Raw genomic sequence first — 14,189 nt, 5'->3', positions numbered from 1 at the left:
ATGCTGTGCTGCTTTGGCTCAGTGTCTTGACACCAGCAGCCTCCTCCCAGCACAATGGCCTGACCCTGACTCCCACCAGCCTGGTTACTCTGCTCCTCCAGTCCTCAGGCTCTCCAAAACTGTCTCCCCTGCAGTGCCCAGTCCCTCTCACTGCACCCTCACAGAAATGATCAAGTTTGCTGGTCCTGGAAAGAGAAAATACACAGCAGGCTGTTGGCTTCACTGGGGTTTACACACCCTCCACTTCAATGCACAGCACTGAGTTGGTTTATAGTAAACGTGAAACAAGTTTATTAACAAAAGGACATAGGCTTAAGTGACATCAAGTAGGTACATGGAATTGGGACAGAAATGGTTACAAACAAACAAGACTTAAAATATGCTTCTAACATTACAGTCTAACTTAAACACGTGAATCACCCATTGGGGGAGGCTAGCCCCCGGCTCCGCCCCGTCTGCCAGGGCCAGAGGCCCCTCCCCTTCCCCACCGGATCCCAGAGTCCCCCCAACACAGCTGCTGGCCTTTCCGCTCCAGCCCCGGCCGCCCAAATGCCCCCAACACCAGAGTGCTGATGGGATTGCATCGTAATGCAGGCATGGGATGACAAGCAGTGGCTGCAGAACTTTAGGATGCTCAAGGCCACATTCCTGAATCTGTGTGCTGAGTTCACCCCAGGACTCCAGGTCAGGGACATCGAAATGGAAGCTGCACTGGCAGTGGAGAAATGAGTGGCGATCACACTGTAGAAACATGCAACACTAGATTGCTACAAATCATTGGGAAAAATTATTTTGGAGTTGGAAAATCCACTGTGGGCTATTGTCATGCAAGTGTGCAGGGCCATTAATCATCTCCTGCTATGTAGGATCGTGATTCTTGGCAATCTGCAGGACACAGTGGATGGATTTGCAGCTATGGGGTTCCTGAACTGCGGTGGAGCGATAGATATAGAGCACAACCCTATTATGGCACCAGACCACCTTGCTACAGAGTACATCAAACAGAAAGGGCTACTTTTCTATGGTTATGCAAGCATTGGTGGATACCCAGGGATACTTCACTGACATCAATGAGGGCTGGTTGGAGAAGGTGCATGATTCTCCCATCTTTAAGAACACAGGACTGTTCAGAAAGCTACAGGCAGGGAATTTCTTGCCCGACTGGCAGATTATCATTGGCAATGTTGAAATGCTAATAGTGATCCTGGAGAACCCAGCCTACCCCTTGCTCCCCTGGTTCATGAAGCTGTACACCAGTCACCTTGACAGCACCAAGGAAAGATTCAGCTACCAGCTCAGCAAATGCAGAATGACAGTTGAATGCGCTTATGGTAGACTGAAGGGACGCTGGCACTGTTTACTCACAAGATTTGGTCTCAGTGAGAAAACTATCCCAATGGTTATAGCTGCCTGATGTGTCCTGCATAATATCTGTGAGGGGGGAAAGTTGCCACTAGGGTGGAGGTGGAGCAGCTGTCTGCTGAGCTTAGGGTTACCATACGTCCTCTTTTTCCCGGACATGTCCGGCTTTTCGGCAGTCAGACCCCCGTCCGGGGGGAATTGCCAAAAAGCCGAACATGTCCGGGAAAATGGCAGCTCTGCTCCTCCCCGGACTCCTCGGCTCTGTTTAAGAGCCGAGCTGTCCGAGCGCTACCGGCTTCAGGCAGCCCCCTTGCCTCCGGACCCCAGCCGCCGGCCGGGCACTTCCCCTCCCGGGCTCCGGCGGCGCAGGGTCCGGAGGCACAGGGGCTGCCCGAAGCCGGTGGCGCTGGGGCAGCTCGGCTCTTAAACAGAGCCGAAGAGTCGGGGAGGAGCAGAGCCTCCGGCGGGGCCAGGGCCTGTGGAGGGTCCTCTTTTTTTATTTATTAGATATGGTAACCCTAGCTGAGCTTGAATAACCAGATACAAGGGCTATCAGAAGAGCTTGGTGTGGAGTTATACAGCTCCGGGAGGCTTTGAAAGAGCACTTTAACAGTGAACCACAGTAACGGGTTATGGTGTACTGTGCTCTACCTGGCCCTGCAGTTTGGGGGCCTGTTAGGAATTGTGTGATGCTTGCTGTACATTTATAACTATTACACTGTTTGTCACAGATCCTGTTTACAATCACAAAGTTTACAATCACAGGTGAATGGGTGCTTTCAATACCACCGGCAATACTGCAGAATATGTAGCAATACTGCAGAATATGTTAGGAACCAATAAAGATGAATTATTTTAATTTTATTGAGAACAAAAACATTTCAAATAATTTTGTGCAAGTTAAAAGCAAATACATTAAAACCTTAACAAATGTATGGAGCATAATTTAAAGAAGAAGGAACATTCATGTCCATTTTAGCTACATATACATCAACCGTGGCTCTTACTGGCCAATGTATGAGAAGTTGTGGTTGTCAGTGTCCCCCGAAGTGAAGTGGTGGGGTACGGATGTGGCCCCCAATGCCATGTGGAATGTTGAGAGGGATGTAGGGAGGTGCCGCAGTGGAGTTTTCCATGAGTCTGCAGCATCTGTGTTTGCTACCAGAGAAGAGTCATCTCCCACTCTGACTTCTGGGCTTTTCTCCTGTCCACTCTTTCATTCTCCACAAGATCTGCAGTGTTCACCCCTCCGGCCCTCTGTTCAGTCTGATGCAGCACTGGCTTGCAGGAATTTACTGAACATGTCAGTCTGAGTCCTCTTCTTTCTCCTTCTTATCTGGCTCAAGATTTCCATGGATGTAGAGGAGGAACCTCAAGGCCACAACAGCAGCAGCTTCAGATAAAACACAGAGAGTGATTGTCAGTATAGTGGCAATGGAAAATGAAAGTTAAGATTCAGAAGTCCTTCCCTTGCTCCCCTAAAGTTTTAAACACAACATACTTATTGCAACTTCTGCTTTGGAATGCTTGTGCATGGTGCCACTCACAGCACCAGCCATAAGTATGGTTCACCGGGGGTGAGAGAACAGAGGATGGAATTGCTCGGTTGCATGAAATATGATAGGGCAGTGGCACTGAATGCTGCACCATTTTCCACAGGCAGTGGGGATTTTAGCTGAGATCTCACTCCTGAGTTTAACAAAAGCATAGCTGCTGCTGCTGTCCTGAAACTGCCCAGGCCCAAAGACTGCTAGTCTGTTTACTGCAATGGTGCCTGCCGAAGTTATCACTGACTGGCGTGGGAAAGCGTCCTACCGCAGAGGGAGAAATAAGGTTGCCTCCCTAGAAGCCTTCAGCAGAGGATTGCAGAGTACCTCCATGAAAGTTTCATCAAGCTCAGACAGGAGGATTCAAGGGATGTCTCTGTGTACATAAACAAACTGCTCTGCATCCCACCCCCGCAGTCTAACTCTACAGGGGAATGACAAGCAGATAATAACTCTACCTGTGTTGTACTTATACCTCTTCTAGTATGAGTAAGATAATGAAAAGTCACTACATATGCCCTGTTAAGTTAGGGGTGCCATCAGTACATCATTGTAACTGGAAATAAATTTACACACTTACCCAAGGTTACTTCCCCTGCATCGGGCTCGCCCATGTTCGACTGCCAGGACTGACTGCAGTGGAGTCTCAAACAGCTTCTGGCTCGCAGCATAGCTTGACCCCCCTGTTGCATGTCCTCCATCCTCCTCCTTCTCGACACCAGCGCCCGTGACACAAACCTAGCCCAAGGATGGACCTGGTGGAAGGAGGAGTTCGAGCTGTTCACAGGCCTGGCCATACCGGATGACACAGCAGGAAAGTAAAACTGTTATCTGACCTCACTGGGGAACAAGGCAGAGAAGTCTGCAGCACTCTGAAACTCACCTCTGCCTCAAGCCTCACAGTAGTACAATCCTAGGAGCCCTGGGGACGTATTGCTCCCCAAAGCAGAATGAAACTGTGGAGTGACACAGGCTTTTCACTAGAGACCAGTCCAAAGGGGAGGGGAAAGACCCCTTATGTCACTGACTTACACACACTGGCTGCTACATGAAATTCTGTGGACTTGACAGACTTCCTAATTCAAAACAGGATAGTCTGTGGCACTTGGGATCACCGCCTGTGGGTGTGGCTGCTTCAGGAAGGCAATCTCATTTTAGACAAATGCATAGACATGGGCTGCAGCGGAAACGTCAAGAGAAAGGATGAAAGCCCTATGAGGCACAAACACTTCCAGAAGTAAATGGAGGGAGACAACAGCAGCGGAGAGCAGGTGGCCAGTGGTACGTACCATAGTGAGATGAATTTACTGTGTGAGACAGCCAGGGCCGGCTCCAGCATTTCTGCCGCCCCAAGCAAAAAAAAACCAAAAAACCCCCCCGCGATCGCAATTGGCGGTGGCAATTGGGGGAAAAAAAAAAAAAAGCCACCATCGGCGGCGGCAGTTCAGCGGCAGGTCCTTCGCTCCTAGAGGGAGTGAGGGACCTGCTGCCCCCGAATTGCCGCAGGTACCGCCCCTCTCCCTTGGCCGCCCCAAGCACCTGCTTGTTAAGCTGGTGCCTGGAGCCGGCCCTGGAGACAGCGGAGAAGGTAAAGGACATGTGCCCCGCACAATGACAGCACTGCAAGGAAAGTGGCAAGTTGAACCATTTTAGCCGTGTGCGCACAAGCAGAGGAAGGTTCCAGAAAGATTCAGTCAGACTTGTCCAAGAGGAGGATCATGAGCGGCGGATATCAAAAGCAGGTGAAGGCCCAGTCTACCCAAACTGCCTGCGTGGCCACACCCATACTCCTCCCCCCCAGGTTCTCCCCTGCTTCCTGCCGTGCTCTGCTGCAATTCTTGGCCAGGACCCCAGGCCAGTGGTGCTGGAACCAGGGGAGACAGGGGGCCATAGCCCTCCCACTTTTTGAAAGCGGATGGGTCTGGCCCGTCTACTTTTCTCTAGGGTGAACCCCTTCCCCTCCTTTTCTTCCCAAGTCCCCATCCCCGGCCAGGCCAGCTTGGAGCCTGGACAGGGAGCTCGGGCAGCTGTGGGGAGTTGTGGCAGACCCTCCATCTACCCAGGGTGGGGGTGGGCTGAGAGCAGTCCCTGGCCCGTATCCCCACTCCCCGGGCTCCCCAGCCGCCCAGGGCAGGAGGAGGGTCCGTGACTCCACGCCGGCTTCCCACAGCTGCTTGTGGGGGAGGGCCTCGGAGAGGCAGCCCAGCCATGGTAAGAGCCATGCAGGCACTGCCCCAGGCAGGTGGGGAGCCCTGGGGGCTGGGACACGGGCCGGGGGCTGCTCGGGCACCTGCACCGTGGGCAGGTGAGGGTCCAAGGCTCTTACCATATCTGGGCTGTGGCTCCGAGGCCCACCTCTGGCTGGAGCCGAGTTGGGGAGAGCTGCGCGGGAAGCTGTGAGGAGACTGGGTCCCTCCACCTGCCCTGGATGGGGGGCCTGGGACATAGGCAGGGAGCTGCCTTCGTCTCCCCCTCAGGCGGTGGCCCCCCCACACTTTTGGGAAGGCTCTAGTGCCCTTGCCCCGGGCTGGGGCTAGTGGGGGCCGGCCTGCAGCTAGGGACTCCGAGACGCAGGGCCTCGGAGACGCAGCCCAGCCATGCTGCCCGCCCACCTGGCGCTCCTGGCTGGGGGTGTGGGCCACGCTCAGCTGCCTGCCTGCCGCCGTTCCGGGGCTCGGGCTGGGGGCTGCACTGCCCGCCCGCCCTCTGGGCTCCAGCGGGAGAAAGGGGGACGGAGGGGTGGGGCCCTGGGAAGAAGGGGTGGGACGGCCAGGGGCTAGCCTCCCCAAGCCCGCGGTTCACCCACTGCCCATGAGGGGAATGGTGCCTCAGACAGTGTTGACATCTTGACTCTGTCCTTGAGTCCGAGAGCATATCAGGTTCAGGCTTTTAGGAAGGAAATCAACAAGGGACAACACCAACCTCAGTGCAAGCAACAATGTTAACAGGGAAACGCCCTCTGTGAGTTCAGCTGGATAGCAGGGCCTCCTGCAATGTGATTCCTCGGGGTGAATTGGACCCGAACACACCCATTACAAAGACCAAGCAGAATCTAATAAGGTACAATGATATCATAATGAAGCCCATAGGAAAATGTGACTGTGACCCTAAGAGAACCACACTGCCAGATGGCAAGGAGCTCCCTGGTATATAACGATAAATCTCAGCCGGTCTGACTAGCTCAATACACCTCACACATTGTTGTCATGATATCCACATAAGAGGTGTCATGTAATATATCATTTGAAAACTAATAATATGCTGGTCATTAATATCACTGTGAAATGTATGTAACAACACTGTATGTGAAATTATGGATTCTCTCTGATATTATGTTTTGGAGTGACAAAGGAGAAAAAACAGGTTTTTTTTCCAGACAAAGGAGGAAGCCAAACACCTCTCTGGCTCAGTTCCAAATCAAGCCAGGTTTAACCAGAAGCAGGGACAGTAGGCTATTCATTTGCATCAGATATTGCAGGAAGATCATTTGCTTTGTAAATCACAGAAGACTGCAAAATTAACATGGCGGGGGCTCCATGGTGAACACAGAAAGCTTATCCCCCAGGAGGGCTTTCTGACTTTGAAGGCAAAAATAAATTTTGGGGATGTATGGAAAATGCTGGAAAAATTTGGGGTTCGATTGCCTGAGAGAACAAAGAAGCCAGCACTTTGTATCTACGAAAGATAGGTCCTCCTGCTAAAACAGGCTGGAGAACTTGGTGTGAGTAGGAAACTAGGTTAGGCAAAGCTATATCTTGCTGGAATTAAGTTGTAGACACTAGTAAGTGGGTTATTTCTGTTTTGTTTGTTTGTAACTCTTTCATATCTCTTCCACTCTTGCTTGAAAGCACTTAAATCTATTTTCTTTGTTAATAAACTTATTCATAGGTTTATTGCAAACTATCTCAATGTTGTGTATTAAGGTGGAGTGTATCACCCCAGCTGAGCTAACAAGCTGTTGTGAGTACTCGCTCTCTGAAGCTAGTGAACTTGGTATTACCTCCGTGTGTGTCCAGTAAGAGGAACTGGACACCGCAGGAGAGATGGTTATGGGGAGACTCGGGATCGGAAGTGTTCTTGGGATCCCCCTGCAAGGAATAACTGGGCTGGTGGAAGTTGAGGGAGAGACATCTGTGCTGTGGGCAGGCTGCTGGTGTCAGGGCTCTGAGCCAAAACTGCATAGCCTAAAGGCTCCCAAGGTTACAAGGCAAGTAGTGACACAACCCCTTACTGGTCTGGGTGAGCTGCCAAAGTGTCATAGAGACCTCACAGTAACTAACCTGAAAAGTAACAGATGATACCAACTGAAGTTTGTGGATGGTAAGTGCCACCATAGGCACTGACTCCGTGGGTGCTCCAGGGCTGGAGCACCCGCAGGGAAAAATTGGTGGGTGCTCTGCACCCACGGCAGCTCCCCGCCCTGTCCCCCTGCCCCAGCTCACCTCCACCTCCGCCCTCTCCCCTGAGCACGCCGCGTGCCCGCTTTCTCCCCCTAGCTCCCAGCGCTTGCACCGCAAAACAGGTGTTTGGCGCTGCGAGGGAGGAGGGGAAGAGGGAGAACACGGCACACTCAGGGGAGGAGGTGGGGCTGGGGCGGGGATTTGGGGAAGGGGTCCAATAGGGGCAGGGAGGGGGCGGAATTGGGTTGGGGACTTTGGGGAAGGGGTTGGAATGGGGGCAGGGGCGGGGAAAGGGTGGAGTCGGGGCGGAGTCAGGAGTGGGAGGGGGCGCGAGCACCCACCGGTGCCAGGGAAAGCTGGTGCCTATGAGTGCCACGAACTCCTCTTGGGGAATACAGACATGGATGCAGCAGCAGAATTTAATAGCTGCAGTGCAAGAAGTAAATGGAGGAGTCCCAGGGACAATGGAGACAGTTTCAATGCATATGGGAATGTTTTCAAAGGCAAAAGATGTCTCAAAGGAAAGCTGTGACTGGAAGCAGACCCCACAGTGGAACCTGTGTGCTTACGACAAAGGAAAGTTCCAGTGACACTATGTAATCCAATGTGCAAGGAGTTCAAAAGTCTGTAGAACAGGGGTACCTGCAGGGGACAGTATAGCATTGGTAAGCAGCATGGTGTGGCAAAGAAGCCACCAGGTAAATCAAACATCTCCATAGACCCAAAGCCACTCAACAAGGCACTGAAAAGATGCCACTGCCCAGTTTATGACATCTTGTCAGAACTTTCCAAATCCAGAATCTTTGTCACAGAATCAGGGTCTGTGATGTGAGGAACGGGTTTTGGAACATACTCCTGGCCAAAGAGTCCAATGTGCTGACAGCCTTCACAACACCATTTGGTTGCTACAGATGGCTGCACGTGATGATGGGCGCGAAAACCCAGTCCCGGGCATGTTCCAGTGAAGACTCCCCCAGCACTGGAAGGACTGCCTGAAGTGAAAATAATTGCAGATGATATCCTCATTGTGGTGAAGTGAGCAATGATACAGAAGCTGAACAAGATCCTGACAGAAAACTACAAGTTTTTCTACAGCAATAGAGGGACAAGAACATACAACTCAATCCCGAAATCACGTGACTCAAACAGCGTGAGGTGACATACCTTGGACATCTGCTCACAGCAATGGGACTGAAAGCAGATCCCAACAAGATCAAGGCAGCAGAGACATGCTAGCTCCAGTGTATGTGGACAGTGCTTCATAGGAATGATAAGTTTCTGTCCCAGTAATTTACCACCCAGTAATAGTGCAATCAGACCACAAACCCCTAGAAACAAACACCTGTCAGGGATGATCTAGGTGTATTTTGGTCCTGATTCAGAACAGGGGACTGAGGTCTCAACTCTTGAGGTCTCATCCAGCCGTGCACTTCTATAATTCTATAGCAAAGCCTCTTCTTAGTACTCCAGAAGAGATTGCAATACATGTTGCTGCACCTCCAGGACTATCAGATGAAGATCCAATATTGTCCAAGACGATTACTGGTTACTCTGAAACTGGTGTTAGCCGACATCCTGAGCAAGCCATAGATACAAGTTGGGGGAAAGGGAGCAGGACATTGAATCCATAAACATGCTGCACTATCTCCCAGTTTCAACAGTGAAGCTGATGGAAATAAAGAGGCAACATAAAAGAAAATCCAGCAGCTGGCAGTCAGGAGAAAGTAGGATGAACAGAAGACAAAAGCCAACTACCAATAGGAGCAGAAGCATATTTTCAAATTAAAGATGAGTTGAGTTTGTAGGATAGAATCATATTTCAAGGACAGAGACCTGTTGTCCCACCTCATTACATAAGGATGTCATGCAAAAAAATACATGCTTCACACTTGGTGATTGATAGCTCCCTTACATGGGCTTGAGAGTGTATTTACTGACTGGAAATGAATATACAATTCTGCTCCTTGCTAGAGGAGTATGACACCCACTGGTCATGTAATAATCACTAGCAGAAAGAGGCCATTACTGCATGAGTTGCCCACCCAACCTGGGGAAAGATGGGAATGGAATTACCCTCAAGGAAAAGTAGTACCCATTACAGCGGACTACTATTCAAATTTGTGGGAGGTCAGTGCCCTTTCTGATGCAAGAAGCAAGTTAGTGATTGACAAACCGAAGGCCCACTTTGTGAGATATGGCCTTCCAGACACTATATTCACTAACAATGAACCTCAATTTGCCTTGGAAGAATTCAAGGAATTTGCACGCAAATGGGAGTGTGACTACCACATCTCCTCCCCAGCATACCCACGGAGTAATGGTAGGGTGGAATCAGCTGTGAAAAGAGCTAAGAGACTGTTACACAAAGCTGCTTCTTCAGGTCAGTCCCCTTGTTAGCATTTTTGGCACACAGGAATACCCCATCACAGGATGCCAAAGGGAAGGCAGAAGATAGATGTGCAGCAGATCATAGACAGTATCACCATCATTATTTTATCGTGAGTCTTGTGATATTTGATGTTCTTCTTAAAGTCCCACCTGTAGGAATCAAGAGGCTGCAGGAGAATCTCAGCTTTCATGTAAAAAGTAAGTTTCTAGCTCTAGGGGGGTGCGAGCAGGAAGACAGAACATGGAGAACAGACAGAGTTCGGGGTGAATGGAAGAGGGGAGTCAGGGATGAGAGGAAATCTAAGCTGAAAGGCATGAGGAAAGAGCTGGGAGGAGGTGAGGTTGAGAATGAACGAGATTGAAAGGTAAAAGCAGGGGAAAGGAAAACTGGTAAAGGAAAAGTTTAGAAACATTGGGTTGGGGGAGCCTGTTCTTAGGAAAAAAAGAAAAGAGAAGCGATACCTAGAAGGAAAGAAAGTCAAATAGAGAAAGGACAAAAACTAAGGGAGACACAATCAGTGTGAAATGCTTACATTGTTCAACAGCAGGTTGGGTGACAAATTATTATATACAATCACATATGTGTGTGTCTGGTGCCTTTCTGTATGGGGATTTGACAGGCGTGACAGCGATCAGGAGGTGGATGCGAGAGTTTAACGTTCCTGCAGTATGTATATAGACAAAAGGATAACCTGGCCTCACTTGAAATCAACTAGTGCTGACATTTAACAACAAAGTGTTAATGTCTGTGTGTATGTGCGTGATGAGAACGATATGAGGGATTTTTGACCCCAGGATTTTGCTGCACATTTGTTCGTATTTTATTAGCCTAGAATTGGCTACTGAGAAGTTATTTTAGAATTTTCAGTAAATGCTGTAGGGGCCTCTGGTTTTGTCTTTTTTTGTTTGCTTGTTTGGGACTAAATCTTTGTCTAAAATGTTATAAGGTGTTGGAGACTGCATCTGCTATGTCACAAGTTGTGGAGCGAGGACTTGGACCCTCCCATTGTATTTGTATTGTCTCGTTACAGCTGCCCACAGCCTCCAGCTTTTGTCTGGGTAGCTAAAGACGCGGCGAGGAGATTCCTGTTTACTGTTCATGTAGCCGTTTATAAAAATGCTTTGGGAAGCAAGGTGCTATAGAAATCTGAGACCACTTAGAAGAGTATGTCATTTTATATTTATATAGGGCCTTGCATACTACCAGTCTCTCAAAGCACTTTACACATCAATGTCAGTTAGAAACTGGCAGTTGGTGACTGTGTAGGTAGGACACATAGCAGCCAATATGCTCTCAATAGTTGCTTACACACAGCCATGGATATCACAAGAGATTTAACTACCAACCTGAGTATTATCTATTCCCAGATCTGAGTCCAAATCCTTTTTCTGTCTGAGATCAGTTCAGTATGTTACAACTCTCTCCTCCCCTCTGCCTCCTCCCACTGTTTCTCCTTTCCTGACTCCCAGTGTGGCCCGTAGTGCCTTTCCCACAATGTACCAACAATCATCTGGTTCTATCCCTCTTTGTAACCTGTTCCAGCAGGTCCGGACTCCCTATGGCACCTCCTTTGATTGTGTAAAATTCTGTCCAAACCTTGAAATCAGTGGAGCTGGACAGTGTACATCAGGACAGAATCTAGCATCTACAAGATGCTACTGCAGGGCCCTGCGGCTGTGGCAGTTTCTGAATTGGGCCCAGCTGCCCTTATGTTCAACTTCTGTGTGGTTTGGAGGGCAGCAGCTAACTGGGGCACGCTCTATTGCACAATGGTGATGGGTGAAAGAAGAGCCATTTTTGGCTAAGGACACTGAGATAAACCCTGACTCTTACAAAAACTGTCACAGGACTGGTAATGTCTATTTATAACAGACAGGACCTGAGGTTTGAAGGCCTTTTTTGAAAGACTCCCACACAGTAAAGTGTAGAGAACTCATCTTATTTACTGCCAAAGGATACAGGGCTGAGTCTACCCAACTGAGAAGTGAATCTGTGTTTCCAAGGAGCCTGGGTATTTCAAACCCAAGCCTTAGACTGTTTCTGTGGCCATTAGTCAGATAGGTGCCCCTTGTATAATTATATTCCCGTTGCTATAAAGCGAACCAGCTTTAGATCGGATCCCTACATTTTACTTTTTCTGACGAGAGATTTTGTGCTGATGCACCATGCCTTGAGCTTTTGGAGGGTCTCCTCAAAGGGACGTGCATAGAAGTGACTCACAGAAAGCACTTTCAACACTGATCTAAACTAGTGTGATTCTGAGGGGTAGCATTGCCAGAACTAACACAAAATGCTCTAGTGTTAGTGCAGGAGGTGCTGCTCAGCCTGGTAATGACTGTTATCGTTCTATAGGGCACTCTAAACTGAGGGCTAATAGTGAGCCAAGGCAGTGATATGCATCTTACAGCCTGGGAAAACCAACCACATTGTGGTCTGTAGTTCCCTGGACCCTTTCTATGTCATGGGGTAGGGAACGGAGAAGTTGTGACCACAGGAAGTAGGAGTTTAGTTCTACACCTTCTCTGCAGTGAATATGTTAAATGTGAAACCTTCATCAGCTCAAGGCATAAGGAATGATGAGTGTTGGTCTTGCTACAACCTGACTTTTTTTTTATTATAGAACAGCAGCTGTGAAATGTTGCCCTAAGCTAACACCTGCTTAATGAGAGGTTGGTGATAGTTTCATTAAATGCATTTCTAACCCCCTTAAGACTTTTCTTATTCTATCGGTTATTTATTACTGTTACACATAACAGAATGCAGATAAAATATCCGATGACTTACAAGGCAGAGCTACAGAATATGATCAAAGGGAATAGAGTTCAGCCTTAAAAAGCAGGTTGATGCCAAAGCAGTAAAGTGGTGGCACAGGTACACTCAAGCTTGCAGTGCCCACAAATCCAACATAGTCAACTTGCTATGCCCACAAACCCAGTATTAACTTCCCTCCCCTTTGCCCCCCCCCCAGCCCTTGTTACTTGGTTGTGTGTGTGAACAGAACAGAACAGTGAATTTGCCGTGATCTCTGAAGCATTCAGATACTCTGGTGACTGATAAGCATTATAAAAACACCTTTTAAAAAAGCAAACTGATGTAGCACTTCAGAAATCTTAGCAATTTCATCTGGCTGCTTCACTCAAACACAGACTAGAGCAGAGTCTAGATAAATGTGCCAGTATGTTGTACTGATGGGTACCCGTAACAGTCAAATTGGACTAGCTGTTGCTGGCTCACTGAGTCAGCACTTTGTTCCGGAGGTTGGTATCTGGTACTCCAGAATTTTTAAAATGTACATCTGTAAGCCCTGTGGTTGCCAAGATACCCATCAAAATGCAAACAGAATGGGGAGCGTGCCTGATAGAGACTGACATAATAATTCAAAGAGTTGTGAACTACCCCATTCAACTGAATAGGGTGTTAGCGCGGAAACCTAACAACGATGATTTAAATGTCAACATAATTAACTACTTCATTGCTGATCAAAGCATATAAGAAAAGAGAGGGACAACTCTGTTATGATGAATTCAGCCTACTGTGAGTAGCCTCTCGTTTTGGTGTTTCAAGTAGACAGAGCTTGGTTGTGGGCAGAGCTTGGTACAGGACCATTCCTTTTTTCTGCCCATTGTGACTCTCTACCCCTTGTTGATACAAACAGAGTGAAGGGGCATTGTGGGCTATAGGTGGAGTCAGAAAAACTGTCCTTGTATCATCAGGCTGCCATGGTGGATGATGCCGTGCTGCGGAAGAAAGAGCAGAAAGATGTTGAACTGGATAAGAAAATCCTGGCTTTGCGGAAAAAGAATGAAGCTCTCATACGAAGGTACCAGGTAAGTTTGCCCCACTGCCTGCCTGGATTTTATCTTCTTCAGCCCCATGTCCGAGCCATCTCCACTAGCACTAACCAATGTGTCTGCTGAATGTTGCCCATTTTAATAAATCCTGGCAGGGATGTGGAACCTAGCTAGATAAGATCCATCACATTGGAAAGTGTTCAGGTCCTGCCGTTGGATATGGCTGCTTAATGTCAATTGACTTCAGAAGGAGTTGTGCATGACCATCCAAGTGCATGTGTTTAGGAAGACAACATTTAGAAATATGCATGAGCTCACTGGATCAGATCTTCAGTTGCCATGAATGAGCCTAGCTGCATTGACTGCACAGGAGCTTTGCCAATGTACCGCAGTTGAAGATCCATCTGATTATTGGAGTTGGGTTTACATTACCAGGCAGACCTTTTCTTCCTCAATCCCCCATCTCTCTCTCGCCCTTCACCCTCACATCTTTCTTGCCATCTCTTTTTATTTCTTTCCTATTCTTCTCTGCCCCTTTCTGGCTTTACCCCTTCTCACACTATGTCCACCTATATATAACTTGCTTTCTCCATTCATCCCCACATGGGGTTTCTCTCTAGCGTTCTATTCCCCCTCCTTCTCCCATCTATCTTGGCTTCTCCCTTTTTGCCCCCTATCTCTCCTATTGCCCCAATCTCAT

General features: G+C 48.7%; 1 protein-coding gene across 3 annotated transcripts in view; it reads left to right on the top strand.

Annotated features, from left to right (window-relative positions):
• Window positions 1–14,189, top strand: part of CCDC9B (coiled-coil domain containing 9B) — a 110,519-nt gene that overhangs the window by 2,895 nt on the left and 93,435 nt on the right. Inside the window, exons 2-3 of one of the 3 annotated variants that reach the window (XM_034769030.1) lie at window positions 12,319–12,367; window positions 13,412–13,525. In XM_034769030.1, coding sequence (XP_034624921.1) covers window positions 13,418–13,525 — 108 coding nt within the window. In that variant the 5' untranslated portion in view covers window positions 12,319–12,367; window positions 13,412–13,417. Of the gene's footprint in view, window positions 1–9,660; window positions 9,896–12,318; window positions 12,368–13,411; window positions 13,526–14,189 lie in introns of those variants that run through there. The other 2 variants (XM_034769031.1, XM_034769029.1) reach the window with 2 other exon arrangements.

This window comes from Trachemys scripta, chromosome 4, assembly GCF_013100865.1.
Source record: "Trachemys scripta elegans isolate TJP31775 chromosome 4, CAS_Tse_1.0, whole genome shotgun sequence".
In the NCBI taxonomy this organism is placed as follows: Eukaryota; Metazoa; Chordata; order Testudines; family Emydidae; genus Trachemys; species Trachemys scripta.
The sequence above is the reverse complement of the archived record's forward strand: the minus strand, read 5'-3'. Positions and strand labels throughout refer to the sequence as shown.